At 62.1% G+C, this 14,072-nt stretch overlaps 1 protein-coding gene across 2 annotated transcripts; it reads right to left on the minus strand.

The window, feature by feature from the left end:
* Nucleotides 1–2,238: 2,238 nt before the first annotated feature.
* On the minus strand, nucleotides 2,239–11,809 carry RHPN1 (rhophilin Rho GTPase binding protein 1). Of its 2 annotated transcripts, XM_075550560.1 has the most exons (15): nucleotides 11,610–11,809; nucleotides 8,594–8,709; nucleotides 7,837–7,968; nucleotides 6,987–7,062; nucleotides 6,328–6,405; nucleotides 5,757–5,881; nucleotides 5,420–5,586; nucleotides 5,137–5,330; nucleotides 4,583–4,739; nucleotides 4,426–4,497; nucleotides 4,018–4,212; nucleotides 3,616–3,692; nucleotides 3,114–3,260; nucleotides 2,876–3,037; nucleotides 2,239–2,631 (listed from the first exon to the last, which is right to left on the minus strand). In XM_075550560.1, exons 1-15 carry the CDS (start codon nucleotides 11,685–11,687, stop codon nucleotides 2,425–2,427), a joined length of 1,983 nt encoding a protein of 660 aa, XP_075406675.1. In that variant the 5' UTR covers nucleotides 11,688–11,809; the 3' UTR covers nucleotides 2,239–2,424. The 2 variants fall into 2 exon arrangements, with proteins under 2 accessions (XP_075406675.1, XP_075406673.1); XM_075550558.1 differs by having other exon boundaries at nucleotides 4,018–4,497.
* Between the last annotated feature and the right edge of the window lie 2,263 nt (nucleotides 11,810–14,072).

Below are 14,072 nucleotides of genomic sequence, written 5' to 3' on the forward strand. Positions count from 1 at the left end.
GTGAGCTACAAGGGTTGCTACCTCTCTGCTGAATAAATGCGTGAATTCAGCATGATCACATCTCTGGATGGTTTGCGTGCTCCAGACCCAGCTCCAGCAGGCTTGTAACCTGGACCCGCCCCACCTCTGGGGAGATTCCAGGTAGCCTCCTGTTGGGAGGGGGTGGGGAGTGGTGTCCTGGAGGCGCCAACTTCCAGCGCTCCTTCCCCCCATTCCCAGCCTCGCTTAGCTCCTGCTGACCCAGCGAAACAGAGCTGGCCTGCTTCTTCCTCGCTGGGTTTCTGTTGGCGAAGCAAAAAGCAGCACCGTGCGCACAGCCGACCTCTGCGCTGGGCCATGCCGCCAAACGGAGGCACAGCGCCCATGCACAAGCTCCAGCCTGGCAGGTGGGGAGCAGCATTGGGCTCTCCCAGAGGCACCAGCACTGTGAGTGAGCCCTTGAAGCCAATCCCCGGTGGCTGGCACTTGGTGGTGACCAAGGTGGTGTTGCCCGCGGCACCCCCCACCCCGCCCCTGCTGAGCAAGGGCAGAGCTGTTTCCAGGGAACCTGGAGCCAGGCTGGATAGGCCCGTGGAGCATTGGGGCATTGGAGAAACCATCCTTGAACATGTGCTCCTGCCAGGGCTCCCTGGGCACCCAGCTGGTCAGGTATTGCTGCCCCCCAGGCACAGAGCACTGTGGCCCCACTGAGTCACCTGAACCCAGAGAGCAAAGTGGAAGGTACGCCCATGGCACCCTGGGTGCAGCTGGCCAGTCTCGGCCCCCAGGGTGGCTGTGGGCTTGGGGGGGGCGCACTGAGGGGCTATGGAGCAGCAGGCACTTGGGGGAGGTAGGAGGCTGGACAGAGCATCTGGCCTGTGGGGGTGGGGGGTATCTAGTGACCCTCCAGTCCGTGTCCTTGTGGGAGTGGTCCCACCCCACTGGCCAAGAGGTGGTCCAGGGCAGGTGGTCTGCTGAGGGCAGTACCCAGCCCTTCCCTCTCACAAATGGGGCAGAGGAACAGTGCCTCTCAGGGACGGCCCTGCCACACTGTCACCCCTGATTAGCATGTAATGGTCTCTCTCACGTGCAATTTTATTCATCAAATTAATAAGAGCAGGAGCCTGTGACCTTGGCAGTTCTGCTGAGCCAGGGATACTCCCTAAGGGTGGGGAAGGGGTGCACCTGGCCCCCCACTCCCAGCCAAGCTCAGCCTGCCCTCAGCTGCACATGCTCCCCAACACACACAGTGCACCTGGGCATGCACACACCACACACACCAGGTACACTCCTGACCCACACATCACACACACACAGACTCTCTCACACACACACATGCCCCCACATACCCCACACTCAGACTGACACTCACATACTAGACACACACACACACACATACATACACACACACAAATGCTTGGGCACATTCACGCTCATGCAGTCCACACTCACACCTACATACCACAGCCCCTGCTCACACACAGGGACACACTCGAGCTGACATCCACCCCCCATTCTCATGCTAAGACCTGTACATGCAGTCACACAGCACCCTGTGCCCCAAACTTCCTGGGACTTTGTGGTCAGACTCCAGGAGCCTGGCCCATGACCCAGCTTGGTGACTGGGAGGCCCTGCTTGCAGGGGGAGGGGCTCTGACATTAGGATGTTTCCTGCTGTCCTGCCCCGCCCCTAACCCCCTGCAACCTGAAGAGCTGTCTCCTGGGATTGCCAAGTGGGCAGTGGCTGCCCTCTCGTGGCCACAGAGGAGTGGCACCTTGGTCTAGCACTGTCCCTGCCTCGTGCCTGGTCTGTCCCTGTGCCTGATCTGACCCTGCCTGTTCTTTGGGGTTCTCTGTTGAACACTCTCCCAAGGGGGGTTCCCCAATGCATCCCATCCCGACTCAGGCAGGGTGGGGGTTAGGGGTCTGCATTATGAGCTCCTTGCCTCGGTCTGGTGGGGGGCAGGGGTCGTGGTGGGCAGAATGGATGGGGGCAGGTAAATCCAGCAGGGCATTTCCCCACTGGGCTGGGCAGGAAGGTGGCCTAGTGGCCACTGGGCTGGCAGTGGAGGGAGGTGGCCGGGAGTTGCTGCAGTCAGGCAGGAGGAGATCTGGGCACCATGAGATGGAGTGGCCCGTGTGACACAGGCTCTCTGTTAGGGGAGCAAGGACCCAGGATGCAGGGAACCCCTGCCCCTTCACCTACCCCTCCCTGTTTCCTGGGAGCTACTGCCCACCTTGGTCAGAGCCTTTCGCACATGGGGACGGCCCCCTGGCCCCCAGGCCCAAGAGGATGCCTTGCTCCCCTAGGGGCGGGGTCGAGCTGCCTGCAGCACAGGACTGGGCAGACACTCCACTTCAGACACCTTTAATAGCAGGCAGACAGGTCAGCACTGGCCTGAAATCCCTTGGGAGGAAGCTGTCCCTCACGGCTAGCCTGGGCACTCACAGGGTGAGAGGGGGCACACAAGGGTCAGGGGCCCTCGTGGTGGTCCCAGAGGAGGGGTGGGGCTGGGGACCGCCTGTGGCCTTGGACCCCTTGGTTTTACGACTCCAGCCAAGGAGGGGCCTGGGGCTGGCCCAATGGGGCGCTGGCTTGGTGTGAGCACACTCCTTCTGGCTCCTCTGGAGGCCCCCCAGCCGGCGGTCCATCTGCAGGTGGACAGAGGCACCCGCTCAGCCCCTTGCCAGACGGGTTCCAGCAATTAGGACACAGGCCGTGCAGGATCTGCAGCCTCCCCCTGGGGCCAGGGTTGCCTGGCACTTCAGGTACTTCTGGGGATACAAGCCTGGTGGATGTCTATGGGGTGGGCTTGGGGCAGCCTTGAGGACAGGATAGTCATGGTGGGGGGGGTGCAGCAGGGTCTGGCCACCAGCCCACCTCAACGGGGCTCACCATGCTGGGGGGCTCCGAGCCGGGCAGCACTGTCACTACGCCCAGCTGCACGCCCTCGTCGCCTACACTCTGCAGCTGTGCCACCACCTCTGCGTGCTTCCACCACCGGCATGGCTGCCCGTTCAGAGACACCACATAGTCGCCCTCCTTCAGGCCAGCCGCCTACGAGGACTCGGGTGAGCAGAGTGGCTGCCGGGGAGCAGGGCTTGTCCGGATAGGGGCACAGGTGGGGGCTTACCGCAGCCTGGCCCCCAGGGACCACCGCGGCGATGAGCACAGGCGCGTCTCCTCGCAGGGTGAAGCCGAAGCCGCCGTCCCCTCGGGTCACGTGCACAGGCCCTACCAGGCGCCAGCGATTCTTGGCTGAGAAAACAGACAGGGGCCCCTGGGGCAGGGTAGTAGGGGGTTTGGGGGTGGAGGGTGGTTAGGAGCAGAGGCCCTAGTCTGACCAGCCTCTCTGTCCTGACAGTCACACCCCTACCCTGACCAGCACCCTACTCCCTACACTGCAAGGCAGCCCCTGGACCAGGCTGGCCTGCTCGATGGACAGGGTGGCCCTGGGGCACCTGTGTTGAGGGCTCAGGGTGTTGGAAGGGAACCCAGGTGAAGGCGCAAGTGGGGGTACAGGTGAGGGCACAGGTGGGGGTACAGGTGAGACCACAGGTGAGGCCTCAGGTGGGGGTTCAAATGGGGGCTCAGGTGGGGCTTCAGGTGGGGGCTCCCAGGGCGATGGCACTCACCAGCCTGTGGAAGATATCAAAGGCGTCCACCTGGGAGATGCTGGGGGCCTGGACCTGGGGCTTCTGAAGGGTTTTAGCTGGAGGGGAAGGAGGGGCAAGAGCACTGAGGCCCAGGACCAGTCTGGATGCCCTTCTAGGCTTCCTTGGAAGAAATGTCTCCGAAGCCTGGAGGCTGGGGGTCCTGGGGCTCAAGCTTTGCTGGGCAGCAGGGCTGTCCATGTCCCTCTCTGGAGCAGGACCAGCTGGGGGAAAAGGCACCTGAAGGCCCACCAGTGTTGGGGTTCTGCCTTCCTCAAGCCCTGGTCCCTCCCAGGTCCTCAGAAGCTCACGTCCATGGTGAGGCTGACCACGTGTGCCTGGCTGCCCGCCCTGGCCACATCCCCCCCAGGGCCTGGTGCTCACGCTGAACATCGGGGACCTCAGCCACCTCGAAGAAGTCGTCCTCGTGGTCCAGCTCAGAGTACTTGGCCAATGAGCGCCGTAGTGCCCGGGCCACCACGGCCTGCAGCAGGTCCACCTGGCGGGGCACTGGGCACAGGCCATGCAGCCGCAGTGCCTCCTCCTGAGCCAGGATGGCACGCCTCAGGTGGGCTTTGCCTGGGTCGGCAGTGCCCACCGCACGCGTGGGCAAGAGAGGTGAGGAGGACATCTGGGTCAGCCCAAGGGTCCCAGCAATGGCTGGCCATGGCGGGGAGGAGATGGCCTCAATTGTGGGTCCCTGGATGCTGTCTCTCCCCACCCTCAACCCTTCAGGTCCCGCTGGGCAGGGGCCATGGTGGGGTCTCTCTCCCCACTGCTCCCCAGGCTCACCGCGCCTTCGGCACTCCTCAGGCTGCAGTTGCACAGTCCAGGGTGGCCCCACAACCTGCCCTGTGGACGATGCTAGGGGAGGAGTCAGCATGAGTCCCGTCCAGAGGACTGCACACCCCTGCCCACACAGCCCTCAAAGTGGCAGCCAGGCACTCACCAGGGCTGTCGCAGAGAGCCACCGCCATGTGGAAGTGGGCCAGAGCCCTGAAATACTGGGCCTTGGTCTGCACCAGGGCGACCCAGGATCTGGGCACACAGTCCTGGGCAGGTGGATCCGCCAAGGCCTGGTGCACGAGGTCATACTCGGCCGCCACCTGCCGGCAGGCAGACACACGGAGAGTCCTGCCTGGACCTGGTCTCTGCCTGCCACAAGCCAGGTCCTGCAGTCTCCACACTCTGGTTCCTACTCCGACTGATGCCACCCCTCCCCAGCAGACAGATGGAAGCCATCAGGCTGGGCACAGTGGGACAGGGGACCCACATAAGCATCGAGAGGGGGACTGCAGGAGCCAGGATTAGGGCAGCTGCTGGGAGTCTGACATGCACCAGGAGAAAGCCACCCAGCCCTGTAAATCCCAGGCCTCCCACAGGCCGCTCTGTGCGTCCCAGCTGTACCCACCCACACCCAGCTCCTCTTGTCTACTGGGGTTGAGACCCTGGGCATGTGGGGGTGGTCCTAGGAGAGCAGTGTTGTGGGTGTGGGATCCTCACCTGGGCAGCCTCCTGGGCCAGGTGCAGCTGGGTCGGGCCATCATGAGGGGCAGCAGGGGCAGGCAGGGAGAGGCCCTCAAAGATGCACTCCTGGGCCTGCGCGGCCATGAGCCTCTGCAGCACTTGAAGGGAGGCCGGGCTCATGTCCAGGCTCGGCGCGTGTGAGAAGTTCTCCTGGAGGAGGCTGAAGGCCCCTGCAGAGGGGAGCACTCACCCCAGGCCTCAGGCCACCGCCCGCCGCAGCTGCTGCCCCAGGCACACCTGCCCCCTGTGTGGCACTTACCTGCAGCCTGCTGGAAGGCCTCCATGGCCCGGCGGGCGCCCTGGGCACAGGAGCGGTCTTGGCGGGCCCCAATCTGGGTGCAGAGGGCGCCAATGTTGAAGAGCACGCTGCCCTTCTCGAAGGCCAGGCTCCGCTGCTGGGCGGGGATGCCCGTTATTGAGTCGTACCTGGATGGTGGGAGAGGGCACGGGGAGGGGGCCTGAGTGTGAGCGGTGCTTGTGGGATGGGAGGAAGTGGTACCTGCCAGGTGGGGGTCTGGGTTGGTGGGGACCCACAAGGGAGGGCGGGTGAGGGTGGTGTCTTGGTGGGGGGATCAGTTGGTGGCCCAGCCCCCTACCAGTGGAAGAGCAGGCGGAGGCTGTGGGCCGGTGAGCAGAAGCGAGCCTCCAGAAAGCAGAGCTGCTGGTAGTAGGCCAGGAGAAGCTCCAGACCCGCCTGGTCCCTGCTGGGCATCCGAATAGCCTGTGGGGAGCAAGCAGCATGGGCCAGGGGTGAGGGGCTGTCCTTGGGGGTGTGGGGGCCCCAGTGCACCGAGAAGGACCCCAACTTCCCTAGTTGGTAGCGACCCCTCAGGTGGAGGTCTAGGTCAGGGGTCCTCAAACTTTTTAAACAGGGGGCCAGTTCATTGTTCCTCAGACCCATTGAAGGGCCAGACTATAGTTTAAAAAAAAAACTTTGAACAAATTCCTATGCACACTGCACACATCTTATTTTGAAGTAAAATAACAAAACGGGGTAAAAACACCCAGCAGGTTGGATAAATGTCCTTGGCGGGCCGCAAGTGACCCGCGGGCCGTAGTGTGAAGACACATGGTAGGGGGACGCCTGCTGCTTCCTGCCAGACTCTTGCTTGCTCCTCTGTGGCCAGTGGGCAGCAGGGGGCTCTGGGGGCAGGGAGGGTCGCACACCTGCCTCTGGGCCTCCAGCTCCTTCAGCTCGGCCTCATAGCTGGCTCCGTCCTCCCCAAAGTGGCTGGAGATCAGCTCCTGAGTAGATGGGGACAGGAATGCTGGGCCTGCAGAGCAAGTCCAGGGCACTGCCCCACCCCAACCCTGAAGGACTGTACAGGGCCTGGTGGGCATGGGTGTGCTGAGCTGGCCCCGTCAGCCTGGGACCCCTCACAGACCACTCCCAAACGTGGGCAGGGACAGCTGGCGGTGCTGTTTCTGTGGCATCTGCTGAGGCCTCCCAGTGACCCCTGGACCAGGTGTTAGCAGCCACTGGGCAGGAAGAAATGGCGGCACAAGGCAGGGGCTGGTCACAGCAGGGATTGGCTGGGCTGGGACCCCCAGCACTGGGCCTGTGATGGGTCTCAGAAAAGTTCTGATTCAAGGGACCCTGCAGCCCCCGGTCACCGGCCCTCTGAGCCTCAGAGCTTGCAGGGCTGTCAGCACAGTAGCCTGCCCAGGGCCCGGTGCCCCTCTCTCGCCCCAAGAAGGCCATCTCTGGAGGCCACACCAGTGGGCCCTTCATTGCCCACACAGTCCCCCAAGCAGGCATGATCCTTCAGATCCCAGGACCGTGAGTTCCCGGCCAAAGCTCCCATCCCAGGCGAGGCAATGCTCACCTTCAGGGGTGTAGACCAATCCAGTTCCTTGGTCTCCTTCAGGCCCAGAGGGATCATAGGAATGCTGATGCCATCCCTGGGAACAGAGTGCCCCCAAGTTGGACCCCTGATGCCCCTAGGACACCACCACTCCCACCCCACGGACACATCTCTCGACTCGACCCAGTTCACACGTGTTTCTCCCTGAGCCCCAGCACCACACGCATTCACATACACTCTGGCACCCTGTGGGGGTGCAGGCTGTGTCCACCCTGCCAGGCTGTGGCTCTCAGTGGTTTGGTGGACAGCACAGAACCTGGCTTCCTTCTGTGAGCTGACCCTCAGCTGGGAAGGCGGCTGCCAGGACATAGGGACGTTTGGGCAAAGCTCAAACTCCCTGTCCTCCACCCATGTTATAATCATCTGACCTCCTCCCTCAGGACCCAAGCCAGCAGCCTGATGCCTGACCTGCTGAATTTAGAAGTAGCCAGTTCCTGCAGTCACATGTTCAAAGTCTGACTTCTGACCCACAGACTTGGGATTTGCCAACTCCACACCCTGGGGAGCCACTTTCCTGAGACAAGTCTCTCCCCCTGCTTATGTGGACCCTCTAGTGACCGCTTCTCTGGAGAAACCAGCCTCCAGGCGGGCTGTCCACATGCACAGGTCAGGTGCCCCCGGTGTCCAGGCACAGAGCACACATGCATTGTTCTAGAATCTAGCCTCATATGTACATATGCAGGACATGCATGTGTGCGCGCGCACACACACACACACACACACACACACACACACACACACACACACACTCTCTCTCTCTCTCCCCCCTCTCTCTCTGTCCTGGAACCCAGCCCCCTGCTGGCACAGGTACCCCTCGAGCTGGGGTGCATCCACACAGCCGACATCCAGCTCCTCCAGCTCCTCCTTCAGCAGCTGCAGGCTGGCGTTGACGTAGCTCAGCTCCAGGGCGACTGTCTCCCTGACTTGGCTGTTGGTAGTGGCTCTGGTGGGGCCAGGGCAGGTCAGACCTATGCCTACCCCACCCCATTGCCCCAGCTGGTTTGTGTGCCTGACCCCCCCCCCCCCAGTCTCCTCCTGCCGTCATCAGCAGACCGCCACCCACATAGGTAGGTGGGTCCTAATTCTCCTCCCCCACCTCCCAGCCCAGCCCCAGATACAGGCCTACCCACGTGACTCAAGACGACCTTCCAGAGGGCTAGGGGGAGTCAGAGCCCTCTGTGTTTGGGGGGGATAGGACTGTGAGAAAGGCCAGTATGCACTGGGCAAAGTGGGGAGAGCAGGGAGCTGCAGTGCTGGGGGCCATGGCCCCCTGGGCCCCTGCAGGGCCCCCAGGCAGCCGGCGAGCACCCTGAGCCCCACTCTCCCTGCAGAGAGGGCTGTGTCGGTGCTAGGTCCCCTCTAAGCAGAGGTTGGAGAGATGTGGCTATAGAGAAAGACCAGGGAGCCCTGGCACCCCAAATCGGGGCACCTGCTTTCCACAACTGTGAGCGTGGACCTGCTGTGCTGTCAGTCCCTGGCCGTGACTTTTCATCCTAGGTCACAGTGCACCCCCCCACCCCCAACCAGTCTGGGCCTGGGCAGGGACCACCCAGGGCCGCCCAGCTCACCTGTACAGGTTCTCGGCGCCTGTCCGCATGCGGAGCTCCTTGTCAATCAGCTGGTGGACACGGGCCCGGCGGTACTGCAGGTGGCCATGCTGTGGTTCCGTGACCAGGTCACAACCCTGCCGGGAGGTCACAACTCGGGTCACGGATTTAGCCATGTCCCCTCCCCTCCTTCAGCTAGGATCCTTCTTGGGAACAGGGTGTCTTTGTGGGGTTCTTGAGGGGAGAGTGCTGAGCCAAGAGTTAAACTAGTCATCTGAGGAGAGGGGATTGGGAGGGGGTGGTGAGCCCCATGGTGACCTCAGGAGGGGAGCTCAAAGACATGGGCCCCTGCTTAGCTCAGAGAGCAGTGGTCCCTGGATGGGCGCTGGGCCCCCAGAGAGCGCCCCACCACGCTGCCTCACAGGCACCCAGCCCTCATGGGCAGTGTCCCCCAGGTCTCCTAGTGCAGCACTCTCGCCCCCCCTTGTTCCCAGGGCCCCTCCCCATTGGGTCCTCCCCAATCCCACCAGGGCCCAGGGTATGCCTTGCGCCCACCAACCACAAGACCCTGAGCTCACCGGCATGTCATACAGCCCCTCCCTCCCCTCACTCCTCCTCCTCTGCCCCACTCCCTTCACACTCTCTGCCCGCACCCCCATCCCTCACATTCCCTCTACCCTCTGCCACTGCTCTCCCATAATCCTTCCACACGGTCTCCTTCCCATGCCCCCTCCCCCGCAGGGCCTCAGCCCCCTATACACTCTCCCCTGGGGCATGCTGAGCAGGGAGACCCTGCTCCAGTCTCCTGTACCCCATCCTCCCTGTTGCCCCACCACGCCCAGCCCCTCCCTGGGTCTACCCCCACCTGCATGGACACTCATGCCCACTGACCTGCTGCCCCCTGGGGGACTGGGTGCAGGGGTCCCTGGGCTTTGAGTGGGTCCTCCCAAGGGCTATCACACTGCCCTGTGCAGTGGGAGGGTGGGGGTGGGGGACGAGGAGGAAGGAGGCAAAGGGTGCTTGCATGTGCCCCTGTCTTCTCCGTGAGGACAGAGCCTATGTCCCTCAGGACTGCCCTGTCCCTTAGGACTGCCCTGTGAACAGGCGCTGCCTACCAGGAGCTGAGGGGTTGGGGTGCAGCCTCCCTCCCAAGTCAGCCTACAGCTGCAGGCCTTGAGGGTGGGATGGGGGAGTCTTCCTGGGGGAACTGGCCTAGAATGGGGGGTCTGTGTGCTCTCAGGCTGCCTACACAGCTCAAGAGGCGGCCAGGAAAGGTGAGAACAGTGGACTTGGGGAGTCAGCCTCTTGCCCTGACCATGAAACTGGGCCTCAAGACCCTACCATGGGCCAGGGGCTTGGTTGCCAGACAGCCTGACCTCCCACTGCACCACACCCAGGGGCTGGCTCTGGACGGCTCCTGAGGCCCTGGTCTCTGCTGTCTTGTCTCCCCCCACCGTGAACCAGTGGGCACGTGGCCTCTGGGTATCCCTAGTATCTGCATGGAGAGGCAGGGCCTTGGTAGGGCTGGCAGAAAGGGAAACAAACCACCCACTGTGTAGGAGGGGTCGGGGTGCACCTGTGGCTGGGAATGCCATCCAGGGCCCCAGGGCAGGGTAGGGGAGGCCAGTGCCTAGGCCTGCTTCCCCCCATGGCCTTGCTAACCATGACAGCTACTCAAACCCAACCTGCAGGCTGGCTCAGCCCCAGTACATGCTCCCCAAGCTCCTGCAAAGCCAGGTCCCCACCCCATAGACTCCGTCCCCAACACAGGTGCACAGCCTGGCCACAGCACCCCCTCCCCAAAGGTGCACCTGCACTTCGATTCCCAAGCCCTCCACTGGCTCCTGCTCACCGGCGGTTGGGAGCCTGAGAGCCAGCCCTACAGGGACAGGAGGATCAGGTCGCCACACCTGGCCCATGGCCTGCCTCTCTCCCCCTCCTGCACAGCAGCACAGACTCAGACACAAGAGCTGGGCTCAGCCAGCCGGTATACGGCACAAGCTGACACTGGAGAAGGAGGTGGGACACCATGACACCATGATGGGGCTACCTGGGCCCTGCTCAGGCGCCACCCCTTCTGGGCAGCCTCAGACAGAGAGCTGGGGACAGGCGCCTGGCATGGAGCAGTCTCAGTCACCCCAGGATCCATGCCTGGATTGGTGCCCAGCTCCTGACCCCGCCCTGCTCAGCACCCCGGGCTTAGAGACTCCAGGAGGAAAGGAAAGTACACAAAGTGACGGAGGAGTGAGGGCATTGCCGGGCTGCAGGTCCTCCAGATAAGTCCACCAGCCATTGACGTCAGCAACGTCCACGCCCAGTGACCTAGCTGCCCCACGGCAGGAGGCACAGAGCTAGGAAGGGGTGGATCAAGCACAAACAAACACGTTGAGGGCATCTGCAGATAGAGCCAATGGAAAGAGCCTGCTGGAGTGTGGGGTCCGTGGCTTCACTACTCTCATTGTCCCCAGTCCTGTGAGGCCACTGTGACACCACACAGGGCAGCACGAGACCCAAGTCTGGCCTCCCCACCGGCATCCGTTTTCTCAGTGGCAAAGCTCTGCCTGCCTCTGTGGCCAGTGAGACTTGTGGGGAGTAGCAGCCACCAGAGACCAGAAAGCGGCCTAGCTGGGCGAGGCTGGCGAGACCATCCCTCTTGAACTGAGCTCAGCGGAGAACAGAGGGCTGCCCTGGACTTTCTGCCTGCACCCCTACAGTCTGCACCTCTACACCCTGGGAGTCCTACCATTGACATCCAGCACCCACAGACCTATGCTCTGCGTCCTGCTGTATTCCTGTGCCTTAAAGACCCCCAAAGCATGCCAGGCTCCGGCCTACACCCCTGTAGACACAAGCTCCTGTTCCTCACCCGGCAACACCCCTCATTCAGCCTCCCTCAGGGACTCCCGTGCCTTCGCCCTGCATCAGGGCACCCCGCAAGTCTCCTATCTCCCATCTCCAGCCTCGAACCCTCACTATCACCGGCCCCTGTCCGGCAGTGCCTCCCCGTAACCCACGCCTCCTCGCCCTGCGTCCCCACCTCGCTGTCGTTGCCAGCCACCTGCAGCCGGGCACTGTCTTCGCCTCCCGGGCTGTCCGCCCTCTCCTCGAGTATCATCGCTGCCACGGCGCGCCCGAGCGCGGGTCCGACAGTCGCTCGCGGAGCCCTGCGGGACGCGAGGGAGTCGGGGTCCCCGGTGGGGTGCCCAGGACCGGGGGCGTGGCGAAGGGTGCGGAGACTGAAAAACTTGTTGCGCCCAATGGGCGGCGGCAGCGAATTTGACGAACAGCAGGCGCTGCCAACCAGCGTGCGAAGAAGGCGGGCCCTAGGTGGGACCGGGGGCCGAGGGAGTGCGGTTACCCGGGCAACGGCGGGCTCGGAGCGCCTTGAGGGCCGGGCGCGCAGTGCGCCTGCGCCGGGGCCGACCGCGCTCGGAGTTCGGGGACAGGAACGCAAGAAGTGACAGCAAAGTGGGATCCGGGCCCGGGGTCGCCATTCCGACCCCTCCCGGCAGAGCTTTCAGTCCCTGAGGTCTGGGCCGCCCGCGTCTCCCCGGACCCCGTCACCCCGGCAACGAGACCCTCCGGGAGGGCTGCCCCGGTGTTCACAAAAGGTTTTCAGGCGATTTTGTTGTAGGCGAGCGCCTGTGGAGCCCCGTACAAAGGCGGCTTTCTTCTCGCGCCCCGCGGGAACGGCCTCCGAAACCCGCCTGCCTTCTAGAACCTTCTTGCGCCCATAGCTAGCCCACCGGGCATAGTGCCTCCTGCCACCCAGGTCCTCACAGCCTCCATGGAGCTCGCCTCACCAAGGGGCGGAGTATTCACCAAGACCCTCCTTTCCTGGGGGCGGAGCCTCCACCCAGGCCCTCCTTGCAGCCTCCACAGAGCCCACCTCACCAAGGGGCAGCTCCACCAGGACCCTCCTCTCAGGGGTGAAGCCTCTACCAGGGTCCTAGGACCTCACCAAGGGGCAGAGTCTCCACCAGGACCCTCCTCTCAGGGGCGGAGCCTCGACCAGGGCCCTCCTCTTGGGGGGCAGAGCCTCCACCAGGACCCTCCTCACTGGGGGCGGAGACTCTACCAGGACCCTCCTCACTGGGGCGGAGCCTCCACAAGGGCCCTCCTCACTGGGGCGGAGCCTCCACAAGGGCCCTCCTCACTGGGGGCGGAGCCTCCACCAGGACCCTCCTCTTGGGGGCGGAGCCTCCACCAGGGCCCTCCTCTCAGGGGCGGAGCCTCCACCAGGACCCTCCTCACTAGGGACAGAGCCAACAGACTAGAAGATACTCTTGGTAGTGTCCATTCCAAAGAAAGGTAAGCCCAACATAAATTCTTGAACAACAGCAAAAAATTCTTAAACAGTATTGTACACAAGTAAAGTTTTGCTGCAGATAATTACAAAACCACAGTAGTAGTACATCCACAGAGAGGTGCTGGACCTTGTAGCTGGATTCAGAGGAGGATGACATTGATGACATCCGATGAATCTTGGTGATTGAGAACAGATAGAGCCAGAACGATGCTTGTCTTACTGACAAGAAGACACATTTCACTGCATGGCTCACACAGATTAAGGGTGACATTTCAGAGAATGGGAAGGCCAGAACCGGTACATAGACCGAGAGATAGTCGTTTGAACAAAAGGGAGCACTGCATAGTTTAAAACCAGAAAAGATGTATCCTCTCGCCATACTTCTTCAGTATGATGTGGTAGTCACCTAATCTGGTGCCAATTTAAGGATTAAGAGTGTAGGAGTGGAGTCTAGTCTGTCAATCTGGAGATAGCCAATGGGACTTCTGTGTGGGCATGGCCTTCTCCTGAGAATTCTGGGAAATCTGGTACTTCCTCCTTGGAGCTGGAAGACATTCCTCTCTCTTTGCCACTCCCTGGGAGACATTGCAGAATACAAGTCACATGGACACGACCAGACCTCGGAAGCCGGAGAAGCCACAGAGAGACCGCAGCCAGTGCTGAGATGCTTACAACGCCACTGGACCCAAAGATTTTCTACCCACTGGCTTGTAATCATCCTGCGTTTGGCTTCATTGCAGGTGTTTCGTGAGTCTGAAGAGGACTTTATAGATTGATATTGCACATATGGGCTAATATCAGACTTATGGACTTGATCTGGACTGGGTTGGGATGTTTTCTCAATAGTCAACTGCTCTTGTATATTAATCTCTTTCTTATACACATATGTGTCCATGGATTTGTTTCTCTAGTCTAACCCAGACTAACCCAGATGGCCAGACTTCATCTCATGTCGTTTGGACATGTGGTCCCAGGGGACCAGTTCCTGGAGGCGGACATCATGCAGAGGGTCTGAAGCAGAGGAAGCGCCTCAGTGAGGGGGCGGCCGATTGGCTGGAACAGTGCGTGCCAACATCCCGCAGTGTAGAACCTTGTGGGACCCAGCGTGTGCCTCATTCGGTTGCACTCTGGGCCGCTGGGAGCCGGGGATCCCAGGGCCGCAGCACCATGTTGTTCATGCCTCCCTCATAC

The sequence above is a fragment of the Tenrec ecaudatus genome, chromosome 5 (genome assembly GCF_050624435.1).
Source record: "Tenrec ecaudatus isolate mTenEca1 chromosome 5, mTenEca1.hap1, whole genome shotgun sequence".
Lineage (NCBI taxonomy): Eukaryota > Metazoa > Chordata > Mammalia > Afrosoricida > Tenrecidae > Tenrec > Tenrec ecaudatus.